The 21,874-nt window shown below is 38.8% G+C and overlaps 1 protein-coding gene across 1 annotated transcript; it reads right to left on the reverse strand.

The window, feature by feature from the left end:
* Positions 1–776: 776 nt before the first annotated feature.
* LOC123234692 (cytochrome c oxidase subunit 7A-related protein, mitochondrial) lies at positions 777–13,335 on the reverse strand. Its single transcript, XM_044660638.1, has 3 exons — positions 13,193–13,335; positions 4,318–4,449; positions 777–1,730 (listed from the first exon to the last, which is right to left on the reverse strand). The coding sequence occupies exons 1-3, from the start codon at positions 13,262–13,264 to the stop codon at positions 1,590–1,592; spliced, it is 345 nt and encodes a 114-aa protein (XP_044516573.1). The 5' UTR covers positions 13,265–13,335; the 3' UTR covers positions 777–1,589.
* Positions 13,336–21,874: the final 8,539 nt, after the last annotated feature.

The following is a 21,874-nucleotide window of genomic DNA, read 5'->3' on the forward strand; positions in this document are numbered from 1 at the left end:
ATCGCTTGCCCAGGGAGGTTGGAGCCCTCCAATCCAAGGGGCTTTTTGAAAAAGAATAAATTGAATACAGAAAGTAAGGGATTTTCCTCAGGAATCCAGAGGGAGATTCCAGCTCTCAGGCATGGCTCTTAAAGACTTGCTAAGGGAATAGCCAGCCACATATGGCTAGAGGCCTTTCTTTCCTCTGGTCTGCTTTTAATTATTTAATAAACAATTCTAAATTGTCTCCAGAGAATTTTAATCCTAACACAACCCTCCTCATTTTGGCCCCACGCTCTTTCAGAAATGTTTAGCCTCACCACCATCAAGAAGGGTACTAGAGAGAAGGCGCTGGCCTACCCTTACATAAGGTTGGTGGCAGTTTTGCTCAGCAACATTAAATTAAAACAGACCTGATGGAGCTCTTAAAGAAAACGAAGATAATTGAAAGGATAGAGGTGGGAGGAGGGTTGGTAGGGGGGCAGTTTCTTGCTATGTGAGGACAAACTAAGAACTGGGATCTCTGAGTTTGGAAAGACTGATCAGAGATTGGTTTACCATTCTTGACATAAAGAGGCAGCCTGAGATTTCAGTGTTGTTAACAAGAGGAAGCACTACTTCAAAATCTGCTAATGATCAACTTATGGTGTCCTTTGAGCAGCTGTCCGTTAAATGTTTAAAAAGGGTCTTGTCAACGCTCTTCTGTCATTTTTCAAATGTAATGCAACACTCAAAACATGTTGATTATGAAACGATGTACTGAAATGGTCATTAAAAATAAAAACTCAACTTGAAACTGCTCATTCACCTATTTATTCCACGGGCAAAAATAAATTATCTCTTAAAGATATAGCATTTAACACAAGAGTAAAGGAGATGCCACAGCAGGGAAGTGCTTATACAACAGTCTCATCTAAAGTGCAACACTTTTATTATGAGCTGTCTTATTTCCATGATGGAATAAATACAGAATCTTCATCTCTGGAATATTTAAAGAGAGGTCAGAGTTCAGGCATATAACCCTTTGGAAACTCTATGATAGTCATGGGTATATGGATAGTCAACAGAAAATAATTTCTATTAACACCATACTGCAAGATGGAAAAATTCTCAAATTAGCAGCTAATTAAATTCCCAGTGAAATTTGTGGTGTCAGAAAGAACAGATTTTTGGCATTCAGAAGTTAAAGGACTTCCTGCCACTGGTGCCTCCTCCCTCGGCTAGCACATCTGTTATAGAAAAGCTTCCCCCACTTGCAGTCTCTCTAGAGGGGCTGCTGACAGGCACAACCAGGAATCTCTGGTGTCCTCATCACAGTGTGGTGTTAATGAGCTGGCCTCCCAACCTCTGGAGAAATAAGGGAGATCCAATTAGAACGGCATCATCACCTTGGCTTAAATACCAGTAAACTCTTCAACATGTTCTGATAATCCACTTATTTTCAGAAACCAACCAACCAAAATGTTTCCTTATGATAAACTTTTTAAATCTATCTGAAGAATAAGTTATTCAGGTCAGAATATTCACTGTTAATTAGGAAAGTAGAAAATTCAAAGGGTTTTATGCCAAAACTCTTGTTGATAAATCAATCAGTCTTATGAACCCCCAACTCATTTATTTTTGGGCTGTGAAGCCATGTAGAGAGCTATCAGGCAGTAGATGGTCCCTCCCAGTGTCAAAGCCATGGTGGTCCGATAGAGCATTTGGTCAGGTAGACCATGTTTCAAGTGGACAGGCAGACCATCAGGTTTCTTGGAGAAAAAAACAAAAACAATGTATTAATATAGGTAAGCATCCATCTAAAAGAACAAGACACACACAAGTTAAGAGTTTCTATAATTAGTGGAGAAAAATAAAACCAAACAAACCTAATCCTTCTGAGCATTAAATAAAATACTGGACATTTTCACAGGGTTAATATGGCTAGTTTCTAAATCTGTAGTCATTCCAAATCTGGGCTTCCGTAGGCAGATCTTTTTTTGTCCCAGGTTATGTCCGAGGTTCCTTATTTCTGAGGCACTTATTATGTACTAAGTGTGATGAGGAGAAAGGCACTAAAGAATAAAAGATCTATAATACATCAGTATCCAGGCAAAACAAAATGCTGTTCACTTAATATGCAATTCTGATCCTAGGAGGGCCAAAGTCTAAACACATTAGGCCGATTAAGTGTGAATGAGTTCAGGTCCATTTTGTGCTCAATTGCCCTTTTTTCATTAAGCTTTTAAAATCCTGTATATTAAGTGAAAATCTACAAGAGCAGCTTTTAGTCCATTATATTCCACACCCTCCAAGATTCTTCTCTTTGGCCTCAATTCATCAAAATGCCCTCAACTCTTGTTTGTCAAGTAAAAAAGCATTAGATAGATGGTGCCCCATTTCAAACAAAATGATTCCATAAGTCACGTGAACAGCACCAATTTAGAATCTGGAAGCCTGGGTTTCCATGTTGACTCCTTCTGTTTAATGAATATACAATCCTGGCTTCAGTTTCCTTATCAAATGAGAGTTGGACAAGGTAATCTCTTTTTCCTTAAAACACCACCACCACCACCACCACACCTTCTAGTTAGAATCAATACTGATGATCAGTTCCAAGACAGAACAGTAGTAAGGGTTTAGGCAACTGGGGTTAAATGACATGCCCAGAATCACAGAGGTAGGAAGTATCCACAAAGCCAGATTTGAACCCAGGAACTCCCATCTCCAGCCTGGCTCTCTATCCACTGAACCACGTAGCTGCCCCTGGGCAAGGGAATTTTTAAAGCCTCTTTCAGCTTAAGCTCAGGACATCCATCTATGAAGTACAGTGATCAAGCAATCAACGAGCACTTTCCATGTGCCAGGCAATGGGGTGCCCCTTTGTAATGAGGTAGACAATGTGTACATAAATAGGTCCATACAAAAGACATAGGGATGAGAGGGAACCCGAGAGGGGCAGGCACCAGCCCAGGGAGCCTGGGAAGGGCTGCTCCTGATCCAGAGATAGTCATGAGGCAGAGCATGTCAGGCAAGAAAGAGAGCCAGTACAAAGGCCTGGACATGGAAGAGAGAGCACAAGTAAGCTACTAATGCTGGACCACAGAGTTCAAGGAGGGAAGTAATATGGAAGAAGACTAGAAAGACAGGAAGAGATCAAACTGTCAAGAGCTTTAAATACTAGAGGACCATATATCTGATGCCAGAGGGAATAAGGCGCCACGGAGAGGTAATGGATATATTAGAGTTTATTGAGTGTGGGGAGAAAGTAAGGGAGTCATATGGGCAGGCTGACACTTTAGGAAAATCATTTGGGTAGCCATGTGAGGACAGACTGGAGGAGGGACAGAATTGGGGCAGACAGAACAATTAAAATACTCTTGTGATAGTACAGAGGAGAGACCATCAGGATCAGAAAGCGGGAAGTGACTATGTGGATGGAGAGAAGACATAAGAAATGTGAAGAAAGACCAATGAGATGTTGCAAATGCTTGCATACTTGAGCTGAGTTGAAAGTGAGGAGTCAAGGACTAAAGCAAGGATGTGAGCCTGGGTCACTGGAAAAATGGTGGCACTTAACAATAACAGGAAGTTCAAAAGAGGGAGTAGATTTGGGTGTAAAGTCTATTTCTTCACTCAGTAAGGACCACTAGTGTGTCCATTTCCCTTCCTCAACAGTAAACTTTAATTAAGCATAGAGATTACCCACTTCTTGGAGCAGAGATTTACAATATGTGTTTTCCCATCTGACTTCTTTCTGCCTTTCAGTAAGTTTCAGGGGAGTCAAAGGATTAAGATCTTAAATGGACCTTAAGAAACCATCTAATTCACCCCCTTTCTTACATATGAAGAAGCGAAGGCCATATGAATGACTTGTCCAAAGTCACACAGCTCAGAAACAGCAGCATCCAGCTAGAGCACCTTTCAGTATGCTACAATGAACTGCAATCCCCTTGTATAAAAGATGACTGAATTTTAATAGTCTAATTTTTTTTAAATTATGAAAAGGAGCTGCTGGCAATCTTAAAAGAGAATGTCATAGCCCTTTCTTTAAAGCCAAACAGAAATGTCTTTTGGATCTCCTAACATGGATAAACCAAGAACGCTTGTGTAGCCAACTAAAAAACCCTGATTCCATGAAATGTCATCTACAACATGAATCCCACCCCTTTATTTTTATCAGGAAGTGAAAATATAACCTGTAGATCAAAGAATGGTTTCAAGGGATTCGAGGAAATTTTTATTGTTAAAAATTCATATATGGGGATAGAGATGATTTGACTCAGACTGTGGGAAGCAGCACATCTCTACTTAAAACATCACAAAAAACAGGTATTTCACAGGCTTCTTTTCTCTCACCTGAAAAAATTTCTGCAGCTCTGGAACTCTGTTTTTCCCAGCATAATCATATGTAGTTGTTTCTGAGGCAAATTTTGTTGGTGTGGCAAATATAATAGGTGGTGCTTCTGAGGATGTCACTGGTTTTAAACCCTATAAGAAAAAGATAAATGTAGAGATGAAAGTATGGGCAGACATTTAAGTGATCTTCTAAGAAGCTCTGCTCTTGGGATGTATACTCAGTGAAATCTTCTCACTCATTCTCCGGTCACTAAAGATGTGTTGTCTGGCCTTCAAACATTCCCCAAAGCAGTTCTGTCTATTCTTTCAGGGCAAACACTGGCCTGAACACCCTCTTTCTCCACAAAGGAGGAGGTCTGACCCTAAGATTTCATGGCTACAAGAATTCCCAATGTGGAAATTCTTACAGTTATTTGAAGCACTAAGATGATAGGTGAGGTCATTAAAATGGTATGTTTTGAAGGTCAAACTTGAACCTAATTTAATTCATTCAATTAGGTGATCAGTTGACCTATTCGCATGCTTTTTAGAAGTATGTATTCTAGCTCTGTTAAATTTCACTATATAAGCAATAGAGCCAGTTAAAAAACAGGAGAATTAATTACTAACAGTTCATTTTTCAGTTTCCTAGATCAGTTGCCAGTTTACTGGTTGTATCATTTGTTACCTCTGACTCTTTCCTCTCCGTATCTCCCGCCCACCCCAAATCTCATCAGGTCCTGCCCACTATACCTTTTTCCACTGCTGACTGGCAGATCCAGAGAGGTTCAATGCCTCTTCTCTCTACTATTGCAAGAATTTCTTGTTTAATTTGCTCTATCTTTCAGCTTCTCCTCCCTTTAATCCAAGGGTTTTTAAACTTGGATCTGGGAACTTGTTTTTGAAATGTGTTAATCTTTCAATATTCTTATCTTCCTTTGTAATCCTATGTGCTTTATTTTAGGCATTTGAAAATAAAACTCTGAGAAGGAGTCCAGAGACTTCATTAGACTGTCACCAAAGGGCTCACAGTATACAAAGGGATAAGAACTGCTTTAATCTGTCTCTCAGACAGTCACAATCATCTAATCCAGTGACTTCCCCATCTCCTACCACATAAAATCCAAATTCAGCCTGGCATTCATGGACCATTATATTTGGAGACAAGGGCAACTCTGAAATCAAACTTCTTATACCACTCATCCGGCAAATCATGTTATCTGACCTGAATTTGGTGCTTATGGCTACATAACAATCCTTATTGTCTCTTTGACTCCTGACATGCAATCTACAGTAGCTGTTCAAACCTCTTTCCCCAAGTCTCTTACTTTAGCATTACTTTTGGTCTATGTCCCTGGCTCCTGCTTATTGAAATTGAAGCCATCTGTCCAGGTTTCTTCTCCTTCTTACCTTAAAATCTGCTTTTCCTTCCCTCTGATGTCAGAAAAAGGAAGGTCTTCTTACCAGGATCTCTCTACTTGTGTCCAAGATCCCATTTTTTTTCTGTCTCCTGGGATCTTGCTTTATTTATAATATATTATCTCTACCAATTCTTTCCTTTGCATATATAAATATTTAGATTACTTTTAGTCAAATAAAAATTGGGATTGATACTAAGACAGAAGGGGAGGGAGGGAGGAAGGGAAGGAGGGAGAGAGAAAGAGAAAGAGAGAGAGAGAGAGAGAGAGAGAGAGAGAGAGAGAGAGAGAGAGAGAGAGAGAATGAATGAGAACAAACCAGGGTGTATGGATCTTTAAAAGCTAAACAGAGGATTAAATCTTATTATAGAGGTAATAGGAAGCTATCAGAGTTGACTGAGTAGAGAACTTACAAGATTAGATCTATACTTAAGGAAAATTACTTTAGAATCAGCATGCAGGCTAGACTGGAATGATAGAGAATTGACACAGCGGGACCAATTAGGTGGTTGTAGGAATAATCCAGGTGAGAGAAGTGTTATAAATGTAGGAAGAGAGGTACTTGGCAATTGGTTAGATATATGGGGTGAGGGAGAGGAGCCCAGGACCTGGAGACGTGCAAGCTGGTAGTATCTTTGACAGAAATAAGAAAATTTGGGAGAGAAGGTTTTGGGGAAAAGACTGAGTTCAATTTTGGACATGATGAGTTTTAAGATATGTCTGGGACATCTGTTTTGAAATGTCTAATAGGTAAATGGTGATGTGGGATTAATGTTCAGGGGAGAGACTGGCAACTGATCCAGGAAATAGAAAAATGGATTGTTAGTAACTAATTCTACTATTTTTAGAATTTAACTAGTTTTATTAAATAGTGAAACTTAACAAAAACAAAAGCATATATTGTTTTTTAAACCCTTACTTCTGTCTTAGAACCAGAAAAGCATCTAGGCAATGGGATTAAGTGACTTGCCCAGGGTCACATAGCTAGTAAATGTCTGTGGCCAGATTTGAACCTAGGACCTCCTGTTTCTAGGCCTAGCTCTCAATCCACTGAGCCACCCAGCTGTCCCCTAAAAGCATATACTTTTGTTTGTTTGTTTTTTTAAACCCTTAACTTCTGTGCATTGGTTCCTTGGTGGAAGAGTAGTAAAGGTGGGCAATGGGGTCAAGTGACTTGCCCAGGGTCACACAGCTGGGAAGTGTCTGAAGCCAGATTCGAACCTAGGACCTCCTGTCTCTAGGCCTGACTCTCAATCCACTGAGCTACCCAGCTGCCCCCTAAAAGCATATACTTTTGAAATACATGCTAAAGAAAATTATTCAGGTCAACTGAGGGAGTACCACCTAAGGAAATCATGCTTTAAATGCTAATATTCACTGAATGAATTAACAATGTTTCCTTCAAAATACATCTTCCCAATACCACCTCCTTTAATACTTCCTAATAGTTTACCTATCCTATAAGGAAAGAAAGCATCTGTTTCTAGGTCATTCCCAATTCTCTTCTCTGCTTGGCTAAGGAAGAGAACTCTAAGGCCAATTCCTCTACTTGGGATTTTGATCTTGTCTCCTCTGCTACTGTTCCTACTCCAGCATTCTTTCTCATGTTCAATCTCTCCTTAATCCATTAGTTCCATCCCTATTGACTAAACATCCCCTTATCCCTTAAAAAAATCATATCTGGTCTTGATAGTCTATAAGCCATCATCCTAAATCTCTTCTTCTTTCACAGTCAAACTTCTAGAAAGGGCTGCTGCATTAAATACTCTCTTTTTCCTAATTACTCAATTACTTACAACCTGTCTTTGCCCAATCCACTCGATGGAAACTGCTGTCCAAGATTACCAATGATCTCTTAACTTCGTAACTGTTCAATCCAATAGCCTTTTCTCAGGCCCTATTTGTTTTGACCTCCTTGAAGCTAGCGTTTGGACAGTCAACTATCTTCTCTGACATTTCTGTGCTGGTTCTGTTTCACTGTTCCTCGGGTTCCTTTGTTGGATCATCATCCATATCTCTCTGAATAAAATTCCACAAGAACTGTAGGCCTTCTTTTCTTCTCTCTACAGTCTTTCTATAATTAGCTGTCATGGAGCCAATTATCAACCCAAATCTATTATAAGCAACCCTTATCTTAAGTCCTGTACTGCAGTCCCCTAAAGACAAGTGACTGCTTGATATCTCCCTGGATGTTCCCTGGCATCTCCAACTAAACTTGCTCAAAACTGAACTCATTATATTCTCCCAGCAAACCCATCTCTCCTCTAAATTTCCCTATTTCTGATATAGGCCTCACCATTCTTTCTGTCATCCAGGTTCTCATTCTCAAACTAAGGCTTGACTCTTCCCTTGCCTCAAAATACCTCCACATCCACCTTCTCTCTACTCTCATAGCCACCACCCTTGTCCTTCACCTGTCTTCTAAAAGTCTCCCAGTTAGTCTTCTTGTTTCCAGTCTCTTTCTTTTCCAATCCATCCTTTATGCAGCTACCAAATACCTCTAAAATACTGATCTGACCATGTCAATTCTCTACTCAAAAATCTGCAGTAGCTCCTTACTGCCTTTATCACAAAGTACTTTTCCATATGATATTTAATGTTTTCTACAATCTGGTTACCACTGACCTAGAAGAATATCACCAACAGGAAGGAAATTAAGGAGCTAAAAAATATCAATTAGGCTCTTTCAAAAGACTAGGTAACTGAATGATCTGAGGAGGAAGCAGGTGCTTATAGATCACATGAGAAATCATACATTAAAGTCAACGGAAGAAAAGAATAAGGGTGAGTGGTATCAACCTGCAGGAGTACTAAGGCAGCTCCCAGGCAACAGAAAGGACTGTTGTCATCCTGACAAATAATTGATCTAAGATCTGTCAAAAATAGATGACTACTCCTCATTTTTGATAATTCATGTAGGCACAAAGAATATTGCCAGAAGGAACCTAAACTGAAGACCATAAGGGCACAAGTGGTGTTTTCATCACCGATGACTACTGAAGGCAAAAGATGCAGAAAAGAAAGGCATATTTGGGAATTAACAGCTAATTAAGAAGATGGTGTCTGAGAATGGGATTTCTATTTCTGGAACATGACTTAAAATATGGGAGTAACAGCCCAGGGATGAAAAGCACTTAATAACTGGTTAGAATGTATCTGTGGTCTTGCAAATCTTATCAAAAGGGTTTTAAATCAGAATAACAACAGTAATAATAATAGCTGGCATTTATATGTGCTTTAAGATTTGCTTAGTACTTTATAGTTATTATGTCACCAAAACTTCACAACAATCTTGAAGTGCAGTAGTATATAATCCCCATCTTACAGATAAGAAAATAGAGGTTCAGAAAGATTACGTGACTTCCCCAAGGTCCTATAACTAATAAATGTTTAAGGAAGGATTTAAACCAGTGTCTTTCAGGCCCCAAATTCAGGAAAAGTGGTAAAATCTGTCTGTGTCTCCAAATAAGTATGTTGTTTATTGTTCAGTTGTGTCCTACTCTTCATGTTCATTTTTACAGATGGAAATGTGGCAAACAGGGTGAAGCGAATTTCCCAGAGTCTCACAGATAGTGAGTATCTAAGCCCAGATTTGAATTTAGGAGGATAAGTCTTCCTGACATAAGTCCTGGAATGGCATCCACTGTGACATTGTGGGTGTATCCACCATCTCAGGTACCAGAGCAAAGAATTTTAATGAGGAAAAATGGAGCTACCGAAAAAGACCAATGTGGATTTACAGTATACTCTGCAAGCAACTTAAGATTTTTAAAAAAGAAATGTACTGAGATATGGAAGCAAGGATAGATAAATAAAGCATATATAAAAAATATTTTCTAGAATACTACCAGGAATGCTAAAGCTCAAAATGAGCTGAGGCTGGAGATGGAAAGCTAAAAACAAAAGAAATCTCTTTCCTTTTTTAAGGTTATCTGGGGGAAAGAATATAATCTAAGATATCTTCTCCTCCCCAAGCTGTGTATAGGGAGGAGATGACCACAAAAAATGATGACAGAATGCAGAGATGTTCAATTCCCATGTTGTTTCTGTTTTGTCAGAGAATGACCTTGGACTGGAAAGGAAAGAAAAAATATGATTAAAAGGGAATATACAAGAGAAGAAGCTGGCAAGGCAGTACCTAACTAGCTACCCTTGAGGAGTTTTAAGTAATGAGACAGTAGATAATTGAGATTTTCAGATACTATGAGAAAACTGGCAGATGTGACTGCTGCAAACTTTAGGGTGATCTGTGAAAGGTCACGGAAGATGGGAAGGATGAATGTTAATCCAATTTTCAAAAAAACTTAAGAGAATGGAATCTGCAAACTATAGATCAGTAAGCTTGATTACAATTCATGAAAAAAGGAATGGAAGGTTAAGACTGTTAGCAAACAGCTAATCTGGGGATTTCAATGGATCATAAGCTTAATATGAGCCAGCAGTGTCATATGGCAGTCTAGAATGCTATGTTAGTAAACACTAAGAGGAATCTGGGGAGAGCCTGAATTTGCAGTTATGATAAAGGGGTCTCCCTCTACCATCTACTTTATACCTTAGTTTTGGTTACCTGTCAAGAGTGTTAGAGAATTGTAAGAGATTAAGCAGGGGGCAGCTGGGTAGCTCAGTGGATTGAGAGCCAGGCCTAGAGATGGGAGGTCCTAGGTTCAAACCCGGCCTCAGCCACTTCCCAATGTGTGACCCTGGGCAAGTCACTTGACCCCCATTGCCTACCCTTACCACTCTTCTGCCTTGGAGCCAATACACAGTATTGACTCCAAGAAGGAAAGTAAGGGTTTAAAAAAGAAAAAGAGAGAGAGAGAGAGATTAAGCAATCTGTCCAGGATTACAAAGACAATATACATCAGATGTAGGACTTGGATGCAGATTTTCTGGAGAAGAGAAAGCCAGCTTTATTCATCCATTAGGCTACATTGTCTTCAGAAATAAGATAATATTCTTAATGTACTGTGATATAGACCAAACCTGGAATACCATACCCAAATAAATTAGAGAGCACCCAGGGGGACAAAGAATATAGTAAAGGGCATATAGTTCATGTCATATGATGATCATTTGAAAGAACTAGAGATGCTTTTCTTGAAAAAATATTAAGAGATGTAATCTTCAGGTGCTCAAAGGATGTGGAAGCTGGAGCACTTGTTCTCTTGTTCTATTTGACCCCAGAATTGGCAAGATTGGGAACAATGGCTGGAAGTCTCAAAGAGGTAAATTTAGGTTTATGATAAGAAAAACATTTGTAACTGCAGCTATCCTGAAATAGAATGCCTCAGAAAGTAGTACATCCCCACTTACTATGGGATTTCAAACAAAGATTAGATGATTTCATTTTAGGTTATGTTACAGGAAGGGTTACTTTAAGAGTCTATGGCTGCTTTGGATCCTTCAAATTCTGAAATGTGATTCTGTAAGGACCAAATAACTTTCTGAGCATTTTTTTACCATACTACTCCCTTTCACTTACTTTGTGTTCCAACCAAACTGTCTTCTCTCATCTATTTCCATGCTTAGAACCCACCTACTCTGTGATTTTTTTTGCCTTTCTTTATATTCCTAGTCCTTAGCATAGTGCCTTCCACTTAATAAATGCTTGTTGACTGCCCCCCCTTCACCTCAATTTCTTCAGTCAGTCAACGAATGACATTTATTAAGTGGCTACTACATGCCAGATACTGCAAAGTGCTGAGGATATAAAGAAAATGTAAAAAACAGTTCTTGAACTTAAGGAGTTCACAATCTAAAGGAGAAGACAAATATAGACAAATAAGCCTTATGCAGAATAAATAGAAAATCACCACAAGAGAAGGCACTAGAACTAAGAAGGGTTGGGAAAGATTTCCTGTATAAAGTAGAATTTTTACTCGGGCTTGAACCTAAGCCAGGGAAGCCAGGAAGCAAAGATGAGGAAGAAGAGAATTACAAGCATGAGAGAAGTCAGTGAGTTATCTAGGCAAGGAACAGCAGGGAGGCCAGTGTCACTGGATCACATGTGAAATCATATGGATCATAAAGTACATGGAGAAATATAGAAAGAATAAGAAGACTAAAAAGGCAGGAGCCAGGAAGTTATGAAGGACTCTGAACAACAGATATATGAGCCTAGAGGTGATAGGGTGCTACTGGAATTTATTGAATGTGGTGAGAGTATGTGTGATATGACCTGTGCTTTAGGAAAATCACTTTGACAGCTGACTGGAGAATAGATTAGAATATGGGGAGAGGCTTGTGAAGGAGACAAACCAGCAAGTTACACTCATAGTTCAAACATAAGAAAATCCTCTAAGCTGGTGACGATTAGAAGTGAGAGATGTAATGAAGAAATGTTTAAAGGTAAAAAATCACCAGGACCTGTTAAAAGACCAGATATGGGAAATAAAAGGGAATGAACTGTCAAGAATGATGCTTATTGCCAGCCTTGGTGACTGAGAAGAAGGCAATACTCTTGACAGTAAAAGGGAAGTTGGGGTGGGGGAGTAGAAAATGAAGTAGAAAAATGAGTTCAGTTTGGGGCATGTTGAGTTTAAGCAGTGCAAGTGAAATCCAGTTTGAAAAGCAATAGGCAACTGTTGATTTGAGAATGGAGGTCAGCAAAAAAATAGGACTAGATAAAAAGATCTGAGAATCACCAATACAGAAATAATAACAGAATCCACGGGAGCTAATTAGATTACAGAGTATAAAGACAGAGCCTTGTTTTTGTATTCTTGAAGGTTCTGCTCAGGTGCCACCTCCTTGGGAAATATTTTTCTGATTTCTCCAATGGTAGTACCTCCTTGCGATAACTTTGTACTTATTTAATTGCTTACATGCTCTATTTCCCAATAGAATGTAAACTCCATGAAGCCAGCAACTATTTCGTTTTACCTAGTACTGAGCATTCTTCAGACTTGAGCTCCAACTAAAATCTCACATTCTGCAAAAAATCTATCCATATCCTCCCTCATCTTAAAGCTTTCCCTCTGCAAATACCACATCTCTGCCCCCATTATTTTCTCTAGGTTGTTTGCAAGTTATTTCAACTAAAACTGAGCTTCCTGAGGGCAGGAGCTGTCTATGGTATCTCCAACGTTTATTATAGTACCTGGCATAAAGTAGGAGCTTAAGTGCTTACTGACTTCTTTTCCATTCAAAAAATATCTATTTGCCAACTTCCTGGGCAGTGGAAGAGTAAGATGGAGCGGCGTCAAGGAAAGAGAAGGGGAAAGGAAAAGGGATTAGCACCTAAGCCTTGGCAAGGTCAAGTTCACAAGACCAAGCGAGCTCTGTGGTCACTTTCGTTCGTGGGAGCAACCGAGAGAGATCACCTTGAGCCCTAGGGCTCGAGAGGCTGGGAGTTAAGGAGCAGGAGAAGGGGACGCCACCGGGAGGAGGACAAGAGGTGGCTGGAGCTCCCTCAAGGGCAGCCAGGCTGGGGCTGCTACTTGCTCTCCCGCCCTCGGAAAGCACGGTCGCTCACGTACCTGCGGGTTGTAGGCAGCCGAAGCCCAGGACCCAGCCAGCTTCTGGGTGAAGCCGCTGAACTTGTAGTACATCTCGTCCCTAAACCCGACCTTCGGAAGCCGGGTTCCCCGCTGGTAGGGCACCAGGAAAAGACAGAAGGGAGGCTGGCATTCGCCAAAGGCCCCGCACTTCAAGACCCAGTGCCGAGCGGTGGGGATGCCTACGGCGAATGCCTGACTAGAATGAAACACCGAAGCTGAAACAGAGCCCGGCCAAGCCGGAAACAGGACTCAGGAGTTCTTTGGACGGCTCTACAGATGGCTCAGAAACCCGGAAGTGAAGGCGTTCACACACCTGCGAGGTCAGGACAGATTCTGCGCATGTGTGGGCTATGGCTCCCTGATCGGGGTCCGGAAGTTGAACGTAAAGCTTTTACCCGGGAGGTAACCTTACCCTCTTCGAAGGATCTCTCAAGATTCAGTCTTCTGAGCTTCTCCAAGAGGCTCTAGGAAGGCCCCATCACTGTGTGCAGACTGTTTTACTCATAACACTAGTCCATATCCCAATCTTGGGAATAAAAACGGACGATCGGATGGAGAAAGCGTTTATTGAGCATACATTGAGTGCCAAAAACCGAGCTAAGCCCTCTCAACACAAATAGAAAAGCATGACGGTCGGTCCCCGCAAGAAGCCCAGGTTTTAAGGGGAGACAACACACATAGGATTCAGCTGCAAGTCAGTGAAAGGAAGAGGAGGAACCCAGACTTGGGTCTAGATTTGTTTATTGCTTAACCAAGGACATACAGGACATGCTGAACCGAGTCTCCTACCAGGATTGACAGCATGCCTTGCAGTCTAGCACCTTATTTGAATTTGGTTTAATTTCCCTGACTTTCTTGTTCCTGAACTCAGACCCTATATGACTTTTAAGTCGTAGAGTTTGGTAACCTAGCCTCCTATTTTGGCTTTTTCTAAAACTTTTCCCAGCCAACAGCATCTTGCTAGCATGTTTAATAAATATAAAATAAATAAGAAATGGGATCTCAAAACAAAAAGATACCTTTATCCTGCCCTTCCCCATTATGAGGAGCAAGGCCCAGGTCTTAGCAAAAGGGAAACTAGGGCTAAGAAGCATGCCTTTGACCTGCCAGTTCTTTTACTGTTAGTGTTCAGCTTATCAGGTACCCAATAGGAGGAAATAGTTTAAATTTTATTTATTCAGGAAGCTTTTGTTAATTGTCTTTTAGGTGAAGAGAAAGATATAGATGCTAGGGGGTGGAGGGGAATACAAATCTTCCCCTGAGTCACAGTCCCTACATCTTGGAATTTATAGAAGAAATATAAGTGCTGCCATTTTTTGGGGGGGATAACTAACCAAATTAGAATGACAAATTCACCATTATTATGATTATAGTGGTTTTTACATTTCCAGAGAACATTGGCTATGTAAATTTCAATAATTATCAATTTATTTTTATTCTAAGTTTGACTTTTATGAGGCTGAATGAGATTTGCAGGCCAAATGACCAATAAAATAGAGGACTTCGTATTTTCTCCAGTCCCCACTTAATTAAAAACAAAAACAAACATCAAAAGAGGAAATAAGCTTCAAAAGTAGAACACAAGACAAGAAATCAAGAAGTCCAACAAGAAGACTGCTGTATGAATTGACAATAGAGAACACTGATTCAAAACTTAACTCATTACCTCTCTCTCACTAGCTTGTAATTTGGGACCTACTTAGGAATTTCCTACCTTTTAAGGTCTTTGCCAGCACATACTACCACAGCTCTTTCCCCATGCCTTGTTGAAACAAACAGTAGATCACAACTCTTTCCTATTCACATTAGGTGAAAAGGAGAAAATAAAATGAAGGATGTTTAGGGATAGTGATGCCACTCAATAGATAGAGAACCAGGCCTGGAGATGGGAGGTCTTGAATTCAAATCTGGTCTCAGACACTTCCTAGCTGTATGAGAGCCGGCAAGTCACTTAACCCCCATTGCCTAGCCCTTACACTCTTCTGCTTTGGAACCAATACCTGGTACTGATTCTCAGACAGACGTAAGGGTTTAAAAAAAAAGTTAGTTTCCTTCTGCCCAGGAATGGTCCATAGTTTAGGGAACCTACTCAAGATATCCACTCCACCCTCCTCCAAACTTGGATAGAAATGTCTCAACCTAGTCAGAAAACTAAAGAATGTGATGGGGTTGTTGGGAGAGGAGGATCTAGGACAGAGATCCAGTATATGGGGGCTTCCCAGATCCCAAAGGAAAGAAAATTAGAATCCAAGAGGAGCCAATCTCTTCCTCTCAGAAGTTAGTAGAGACAGAACCAGGCCAGTGAAAAGGGAAATTCTCAAGCAGAAAGAGACTAGAAAGCTTTGAAATCTATTCCCAAGGGTAAACCCATAATCAAAGAGGGAAAAGTCAGAAAGTGACAAAGGATTATAAGGAAAAAATCCTACAATCACTAAAGATATTAAAAGTAAGAAAATTTAGTTAACCCAGAGCTCAAGCAGATAAATCAACAGGGAAGATACTAAAATTAGAAGGAAAAAAGAAATGTCTTTCACAAAGTACTAAACATTATAAGAAAAAGAATATTAATATTCATGTATTAATATTCCTATTTCCTCTCTTGTGGCTAAACTTTTTGAGAAGGCCAGATGCCTCCATTTCTTCTCATTGTAAAGAAAGCTTTCTAAAGTCTGACTTCTGACTTCCTTCTCTCCAAAGTTAGCATAATCTCTTAAATGCCAAATCTAATAGGCTTGTCACAATAGAAATTCGATAAATTGCAATGGTTCCCTCTCACCTCCAGAATCAAATGTCATATTCTTTGGTTGGTGTCAAAGCTCTTGATAACTTGCCCCCCTCCTATCTTTCCAATGTTCTTGCATCTTGCTCACCTCCATGTACTTTGTGATTCTATGATTGAACTTCTTGATGTTCCTAAATTGTGCATTTTGATTGGCTATCCAGATGGCTGGAATGTTCTCTATTCTCATTTCCCCCTCTGTATTCTCTGTATTTTTTCAAGTCCTAGCTAAAATCCTACTTTCTAAAATGCCTTCCCCTTAATCCTGATGCTTTCTGGATTCTCTGGAACAGTTGGGGAATGACTTGTTAGTTGTGGTATATGATTGTGATGGAATACTATTGTGCTACAAGAAATGACAAGGGGGCCATGGTTTCAGAAAAACATGGCAAGACCTGTATGAACGGATTATAAAGTGAAATGAGAAGATTGTACCCAGTAACAGCAATGTTGTAATGATGATCATCTGTGAAAAACTTGGCTACCCTGATCAATACAACAATCCAAGACAGTTCCAAAAGATCTGTGATTTTAAAATGCTGTCCACCAGAGAGATAACTGATGAGCTCTAAATTCAAAATGAAGTATAATTTTATCACTTTTTTTTTGCTTTTTTGTGTGATATAGTTATTATGGAAATGTGTTTTGCATGCTTTTACATGTATAATTGACAAAATATTGTTTGCTTTCTAAGTGGATAGGGGAGGTATGAGAGGGAAGGAATCTGGAACTCAAACTTAAAAAAGAAAAAAATATTAAAAGCAAGTTTTAGGGGGCAGCTGGGTGGACTCAGTGGATAAAGAGCCAGGCCAAGAAATGGGAAGCTGTGGGGTCAATCTGACATCAGACACTTCTTGGCCGTGTGACTCTGGACAGGTTACTTAACTCCTATTGCCTAGCCCTTATTGCCTTTCTACCTTAGGACCAATACATAGTATTGATAAGGTAAGGCTTGTTTGTTGTTTTTTTTTTTTTAATAAATACATTTGAAAAATACTCCCCCCAAAATCCTAATGCCTTCCCTCCATATCTCTGATTTATTTGGTGTTTTTCCCATTTGTTCATAGTTGTTTGCATGTTGCCTCCTGTAAGGGGGAAAAGGGGTTTTTTATTGGGTAAATATTAAAAGGTTGGTCACCAGGGGATTGAATAATTATCAATCCCCAATTAAGAATAACCTTAAGTCAAATGACTTTTATGGAAATTTATTTACAAAATATAGGAGAGAGTAGAAGTAGAGAGATGAGAAGAGGGTAGAATAAGAGATTTGTATTCAAGTCTGGGCTTTTACTCTGGCAGGGCTCCAAAGGCCCAGTCAGAGTCTAAAAGTCAATTAACAAGGGTTTTAGCCACAAGGCTTCTCCCAATTAAGGGAGCCTCCCAGAGGCTAGTACTTCCTAGAAGGTTAAAAGAGTCAGCTTTTTTCACTCACTACATGTAGTTCTAAGGGAGAGACTTAAGAACAGTCTCACCAAGGTCTCAGAGTCCCAGGTCCAGGTCACGAACCAGAAGCACTCCTTCAGGTCCCATTCATGAACCAGAAGAGAGGGTCCAGCTCAATGAGGGGTCTCTTTTGCATCACTTCCTGTCACCTCCTCTTAGTTTATGTGTCCAATCACAACAGACACTTTTCTAAGGACTGCCCAGGAGGCAGTCAGTAAATTCTGATTTGTTACTCTAGCACACATGGGTTACAGACCACCCAACTTGTGAGTTAAGTGGAGATGTTTTCACCTTTGGTGATTAAACTCCCCAATGAGAATGTGAGCCACTTGAGAATAGGCACTATATTTTCCCTTTCTTTGTATTACCAGAGCTTAGCACAGTGCCTAGCACAAAGTAGGGGTTTAATAAGTGCTTGTAGAGTGACTGACCTGATGAAACATAGAACTCTGAATTCCCAATAGGAAATCATAGCAGGATATTCTAGAATAATTCCAAGAAGAGACCAAGATCATATGAAAATTGGATTAAAACAAATGGCACCATTTATGACCTGTACATAAATAATTTGCAAAATAGCAAAACATGAATCCTCAGTGTCATCTCTCCAAATAAGCAAGAGACAAATAGATTGAGACTACAAATATGCTGTAGTGAAGGACAATCTAGGAGAAGAGAAGCAAAACGATGGAGAATGAACATTTATCAAGAAATGAAATTTCCCCAATTGACAAATGGTCAATGAACAAGCAGTTCTTAGATGAAGAAGAAATCAAAGCTACCAATAATCATATGAAAAAAGATTCTAAATCACTCTTGATTAGAGAAATGCAAATTAAAACAACTCTGAGGTACCACCTCACACCTAGTAGATTGGCCAATATGACATTAAAGAAAGGTGATAAATGTTGGAGGGGATGTGGCAAAATTGGGACACTAATGCATTATTGGTGGAGTTGTGAACTGATCCAACCAAGGCAATTTGGAACTATGGCTAAAGAGCTATAAAACTGTGCATACCTTTTGATCTTGTGGTATCACTCCTAGATCTGTATCCCAAAGAGATTTTTTTTAAAGAGAGGAGGGGAAGGACCTACATGTACAAAAATATTTATAGCAGCTCTTTCTGTGGTGACAAAGAATTAGAAATTGAGGGTATGTCCATCAGTTGGGGAATGGCTGAACAAATTGTGGTATATAATGGTGATGAAATAGTATGGTGCTATAAGAAATGATGAGCAGGACAATTTCAGAAAAAGCTGGAAACACCTGCATGAATTGATGCAGGGTGAAATAAGGAGAACCAGGAGCACACTGTACACAGTAACAGTAATATTGTTTGACAATCAACTGTGAAAGACTTAGCTATTCTCAGCAAAACAATGATCCAAGACAATTCTGAAAAACTTATGACAAAGAATGCTAACCATCTCCAGGGACAGAACTGTTGGAATTATAATGCAGATCAAAGCATACTATTTTTCATTTTAGTTTATTTCCATTTTTATTTGGGGGCTTTGTTTTTATAGTAATATTCACTTATAACAATGACCATTATGGAAATATGTTTGCATGATAATACATGTAAAATCCAGATCAAATTGCTTACCATTTCTGGGAGGAGGGGACAATTTGGATGTTATAATTTCAGAAAATATATGTCGAAAATTGAATTTCAAAATGGCCCTGAGATAATTTTACAGTTGATGTGTTGACATTTTTTAAATTGCTCATCTCTGACCTTATATATTGGAGAATTTAAAGGAAGAATGAATGAAGCATTTATTAAGCATTTACTATGTGCAAAGCACTGGGAATACAGATAGAGAGGTAAGCAAGGCCATTGAGGAACAAGACTGCCATGGCCCAGGTAAATATAACTCTATACAATTCCTCATCCTCATCACTGTACTAAGGGAGCTTTGACTTACTGACTGGGTTTGATATTTATAGTTATGAGAAAGAAATATGAGTAAAGGGTGTATCAAGCATCAAAAGCATTCTACAAGTCACCCCAGGTACCCCTAAACTTCATTTTCACCATCCAGATTAAAATCTTGCTCTCTTACTTCTTTGCTCCAAGGTCCACACGTTAAAGATTCCAAGATGATCTGAAAAAATAAACTGAATAAGCCAGTTTCAGAGAGGGCAGGGTCAGAATGTCTGTGTACATACAGTGGGAGTATTACCTACCTTAAAGGTGGGTCATGATGCAAAAGAATTAGGGGTACTGCAGTATTACCATTCCTCTTGGTTTATATGTAGACTGGAGGCACAAAAAAAAATGCCAAGAAACTTGCCCTAAAAATACTGCAAAATAGAAGCTAAAAACAATTATATGCTATAATACACACAATGGCAATATCTGCAGTTAGATTAGTAAACAGTTTTACATGTGTCTTTTATATGTTTGGACACAGAGGAGTGTTAGAACTGACAAAACATTGTTTCAGCTGACTTAAAAAAGCTCTATTAAAAGAGCTTTCAAACTTTATCTTGAAATAGGAAATGCAGGTTACAGTGATACTTGAGAGTAATTAAACCATTATTGAAAAAGTGTTTTCATAATACAGTTTAGGTGTTGAATAGCTCTTCTCACTGATAGGAAATAGCAGCTTGGTTTGCAGTTTATTGAGACAGCTTTATTGTAGTACAGTACGAACATACTGACATCAGCTCATTACTCTGACCTTTTCTCTGTTGAATGTCAACACAGTTTGTGAGCCAGTTTTAGTTTTGCCAGTCCTTCTATAATTTTAAAACAAAATGATATCTGTAAAGCTTATGGATTTAATTCAATTTTAGTACACTCATATTTTAACTCGAGGTTATAAAAGACTTGTGAAATCATTTAAGCTCACTTTACATTCAAGAAAAGTTATTAAAATTAGAACAAGCTGCAAAGTGTTTTGTATCCTATGTATAAAATGCAGAATGTGTAGACAAAAGTAAAAAATCATTTAAGACTATCAGCAAAATATTATGCTAGGTGAAATGAGAAAATATGTAAAAGTTAAGTTCTTTTTCATAATGGCATTCATCTATATTGTTTTAAGGTTTACAAAATGCTTCTTATCCTGTGATAGAAGTTATAGGTAGGACAGGATTATCTCCAGTTTACAGACTACATTTTTTTGGAGCTAAATAGGACCTCAAAAGCTATTTAGTCTGACCCATATCTGATTTGGATAAGCTCAACAAGCACTTAGGTATGAGCCAGATGATTTCAGAAAAACCTGCAAAGACTTATGTGAACTGATGTAAAGTGAAGTGAGCAGAATCAGAAGAACATTGTATACAGTAACAGCAATATTATACAATGATCATTAGCAATACAATGGTCCAAGACAACTCCAAAAGACTCATTTGCCATCTGTCCATCACCAAAAAAAAAAACTGTTGGAATATGAATGCAAATCAAAGTATACCTTTTTTTTTGCTTTATTTTCTTCATTTTTTTTGATGATATATGCCTTCTTTCACTACATGACAAATATGAAAATATGTTTTGCATGAGAGCAAGAGAATTTGGAACTCAAAATGTTAGAAAATGAATGTTAAAAATAGTTTTTACATGTAACTGGGAAAGAATAAAATATTACATATCTTTAAAAAAGAGTCATTCAGACTTACTGATTGAAGGCTTTCAATGATGAAAACCCTCTGAGAACCATTCTACTTTTGGACAGCTTTGATTCCTAGGGTCAAAAATCTAGAGCTAAAAGGAAACGTAGAGTCAATTGAGTCCAACTTAATTTTCAGATGAGCAAACAGACACAGAAAAGTTTAGTGGCTTGCCCAGCATCATGCAGATACTGTCTGAAGCAGAATTTAAACCCAAGTCTTTCTGACTCCAAGTCCATTGCCCTATTCATGACAAAATTGGAAGGGAAAGAAACAGAGTTCAATTCAATATTGTTAAGTACCTACAACAAGTCCTGTACTGTGGTAGGCAATGAAGATACAGATTTTAAAAATGAAACTTCTTTCCCTCAAGAAAATTATGTTCAAGGGGACCCAACATGCATACATATTATTTTGTGCCATTTAGGTTTATGGAAATAATTTGGAAATAAGAGATGATTAGCTACTCATTTTCGTATTCTGACATTAGCAGCAAATACTTTTCTAAATAAGTGATTTGTATATGGTAAGTAGCTGTCTATGGTAGGAAATGAAAAATGTCCAAATGAGATTTCTTTATGAATAATCTTTACAAATGACCACGTCCTCAGGAGTCCTGAAAATGGAATGTGCTGCAAGTTTTCAAGTTTGCAACAGATTATTTTAGGGGTAGCAGTATATAAGAGAGCTTCCCACTTCCCCTTTTTTATATAAAAAAGTCCTTTTTCTGGATGTCAATGATATATTACCAATCATCTCCACCTCTTAAGAGTTCTAGGGTAGTGACAAGGAAGCAAGTGTATTTATTATTTTCT

The sequence above is a fragment of the Gracilinanus agilis genome, chromosome 2, assembly GCF_016433145.1.
Source record: "Gracilinanus agilis isolate LMUSP501 chromosome 2, AgileGrace, whole genome shotgun sequence".
NCBI lineage: Eukaryota > Metazoa > Chordata > Mammalia > Didelphimorphia > Didelphidae > Gracilinanus > Gracilinanus agilis.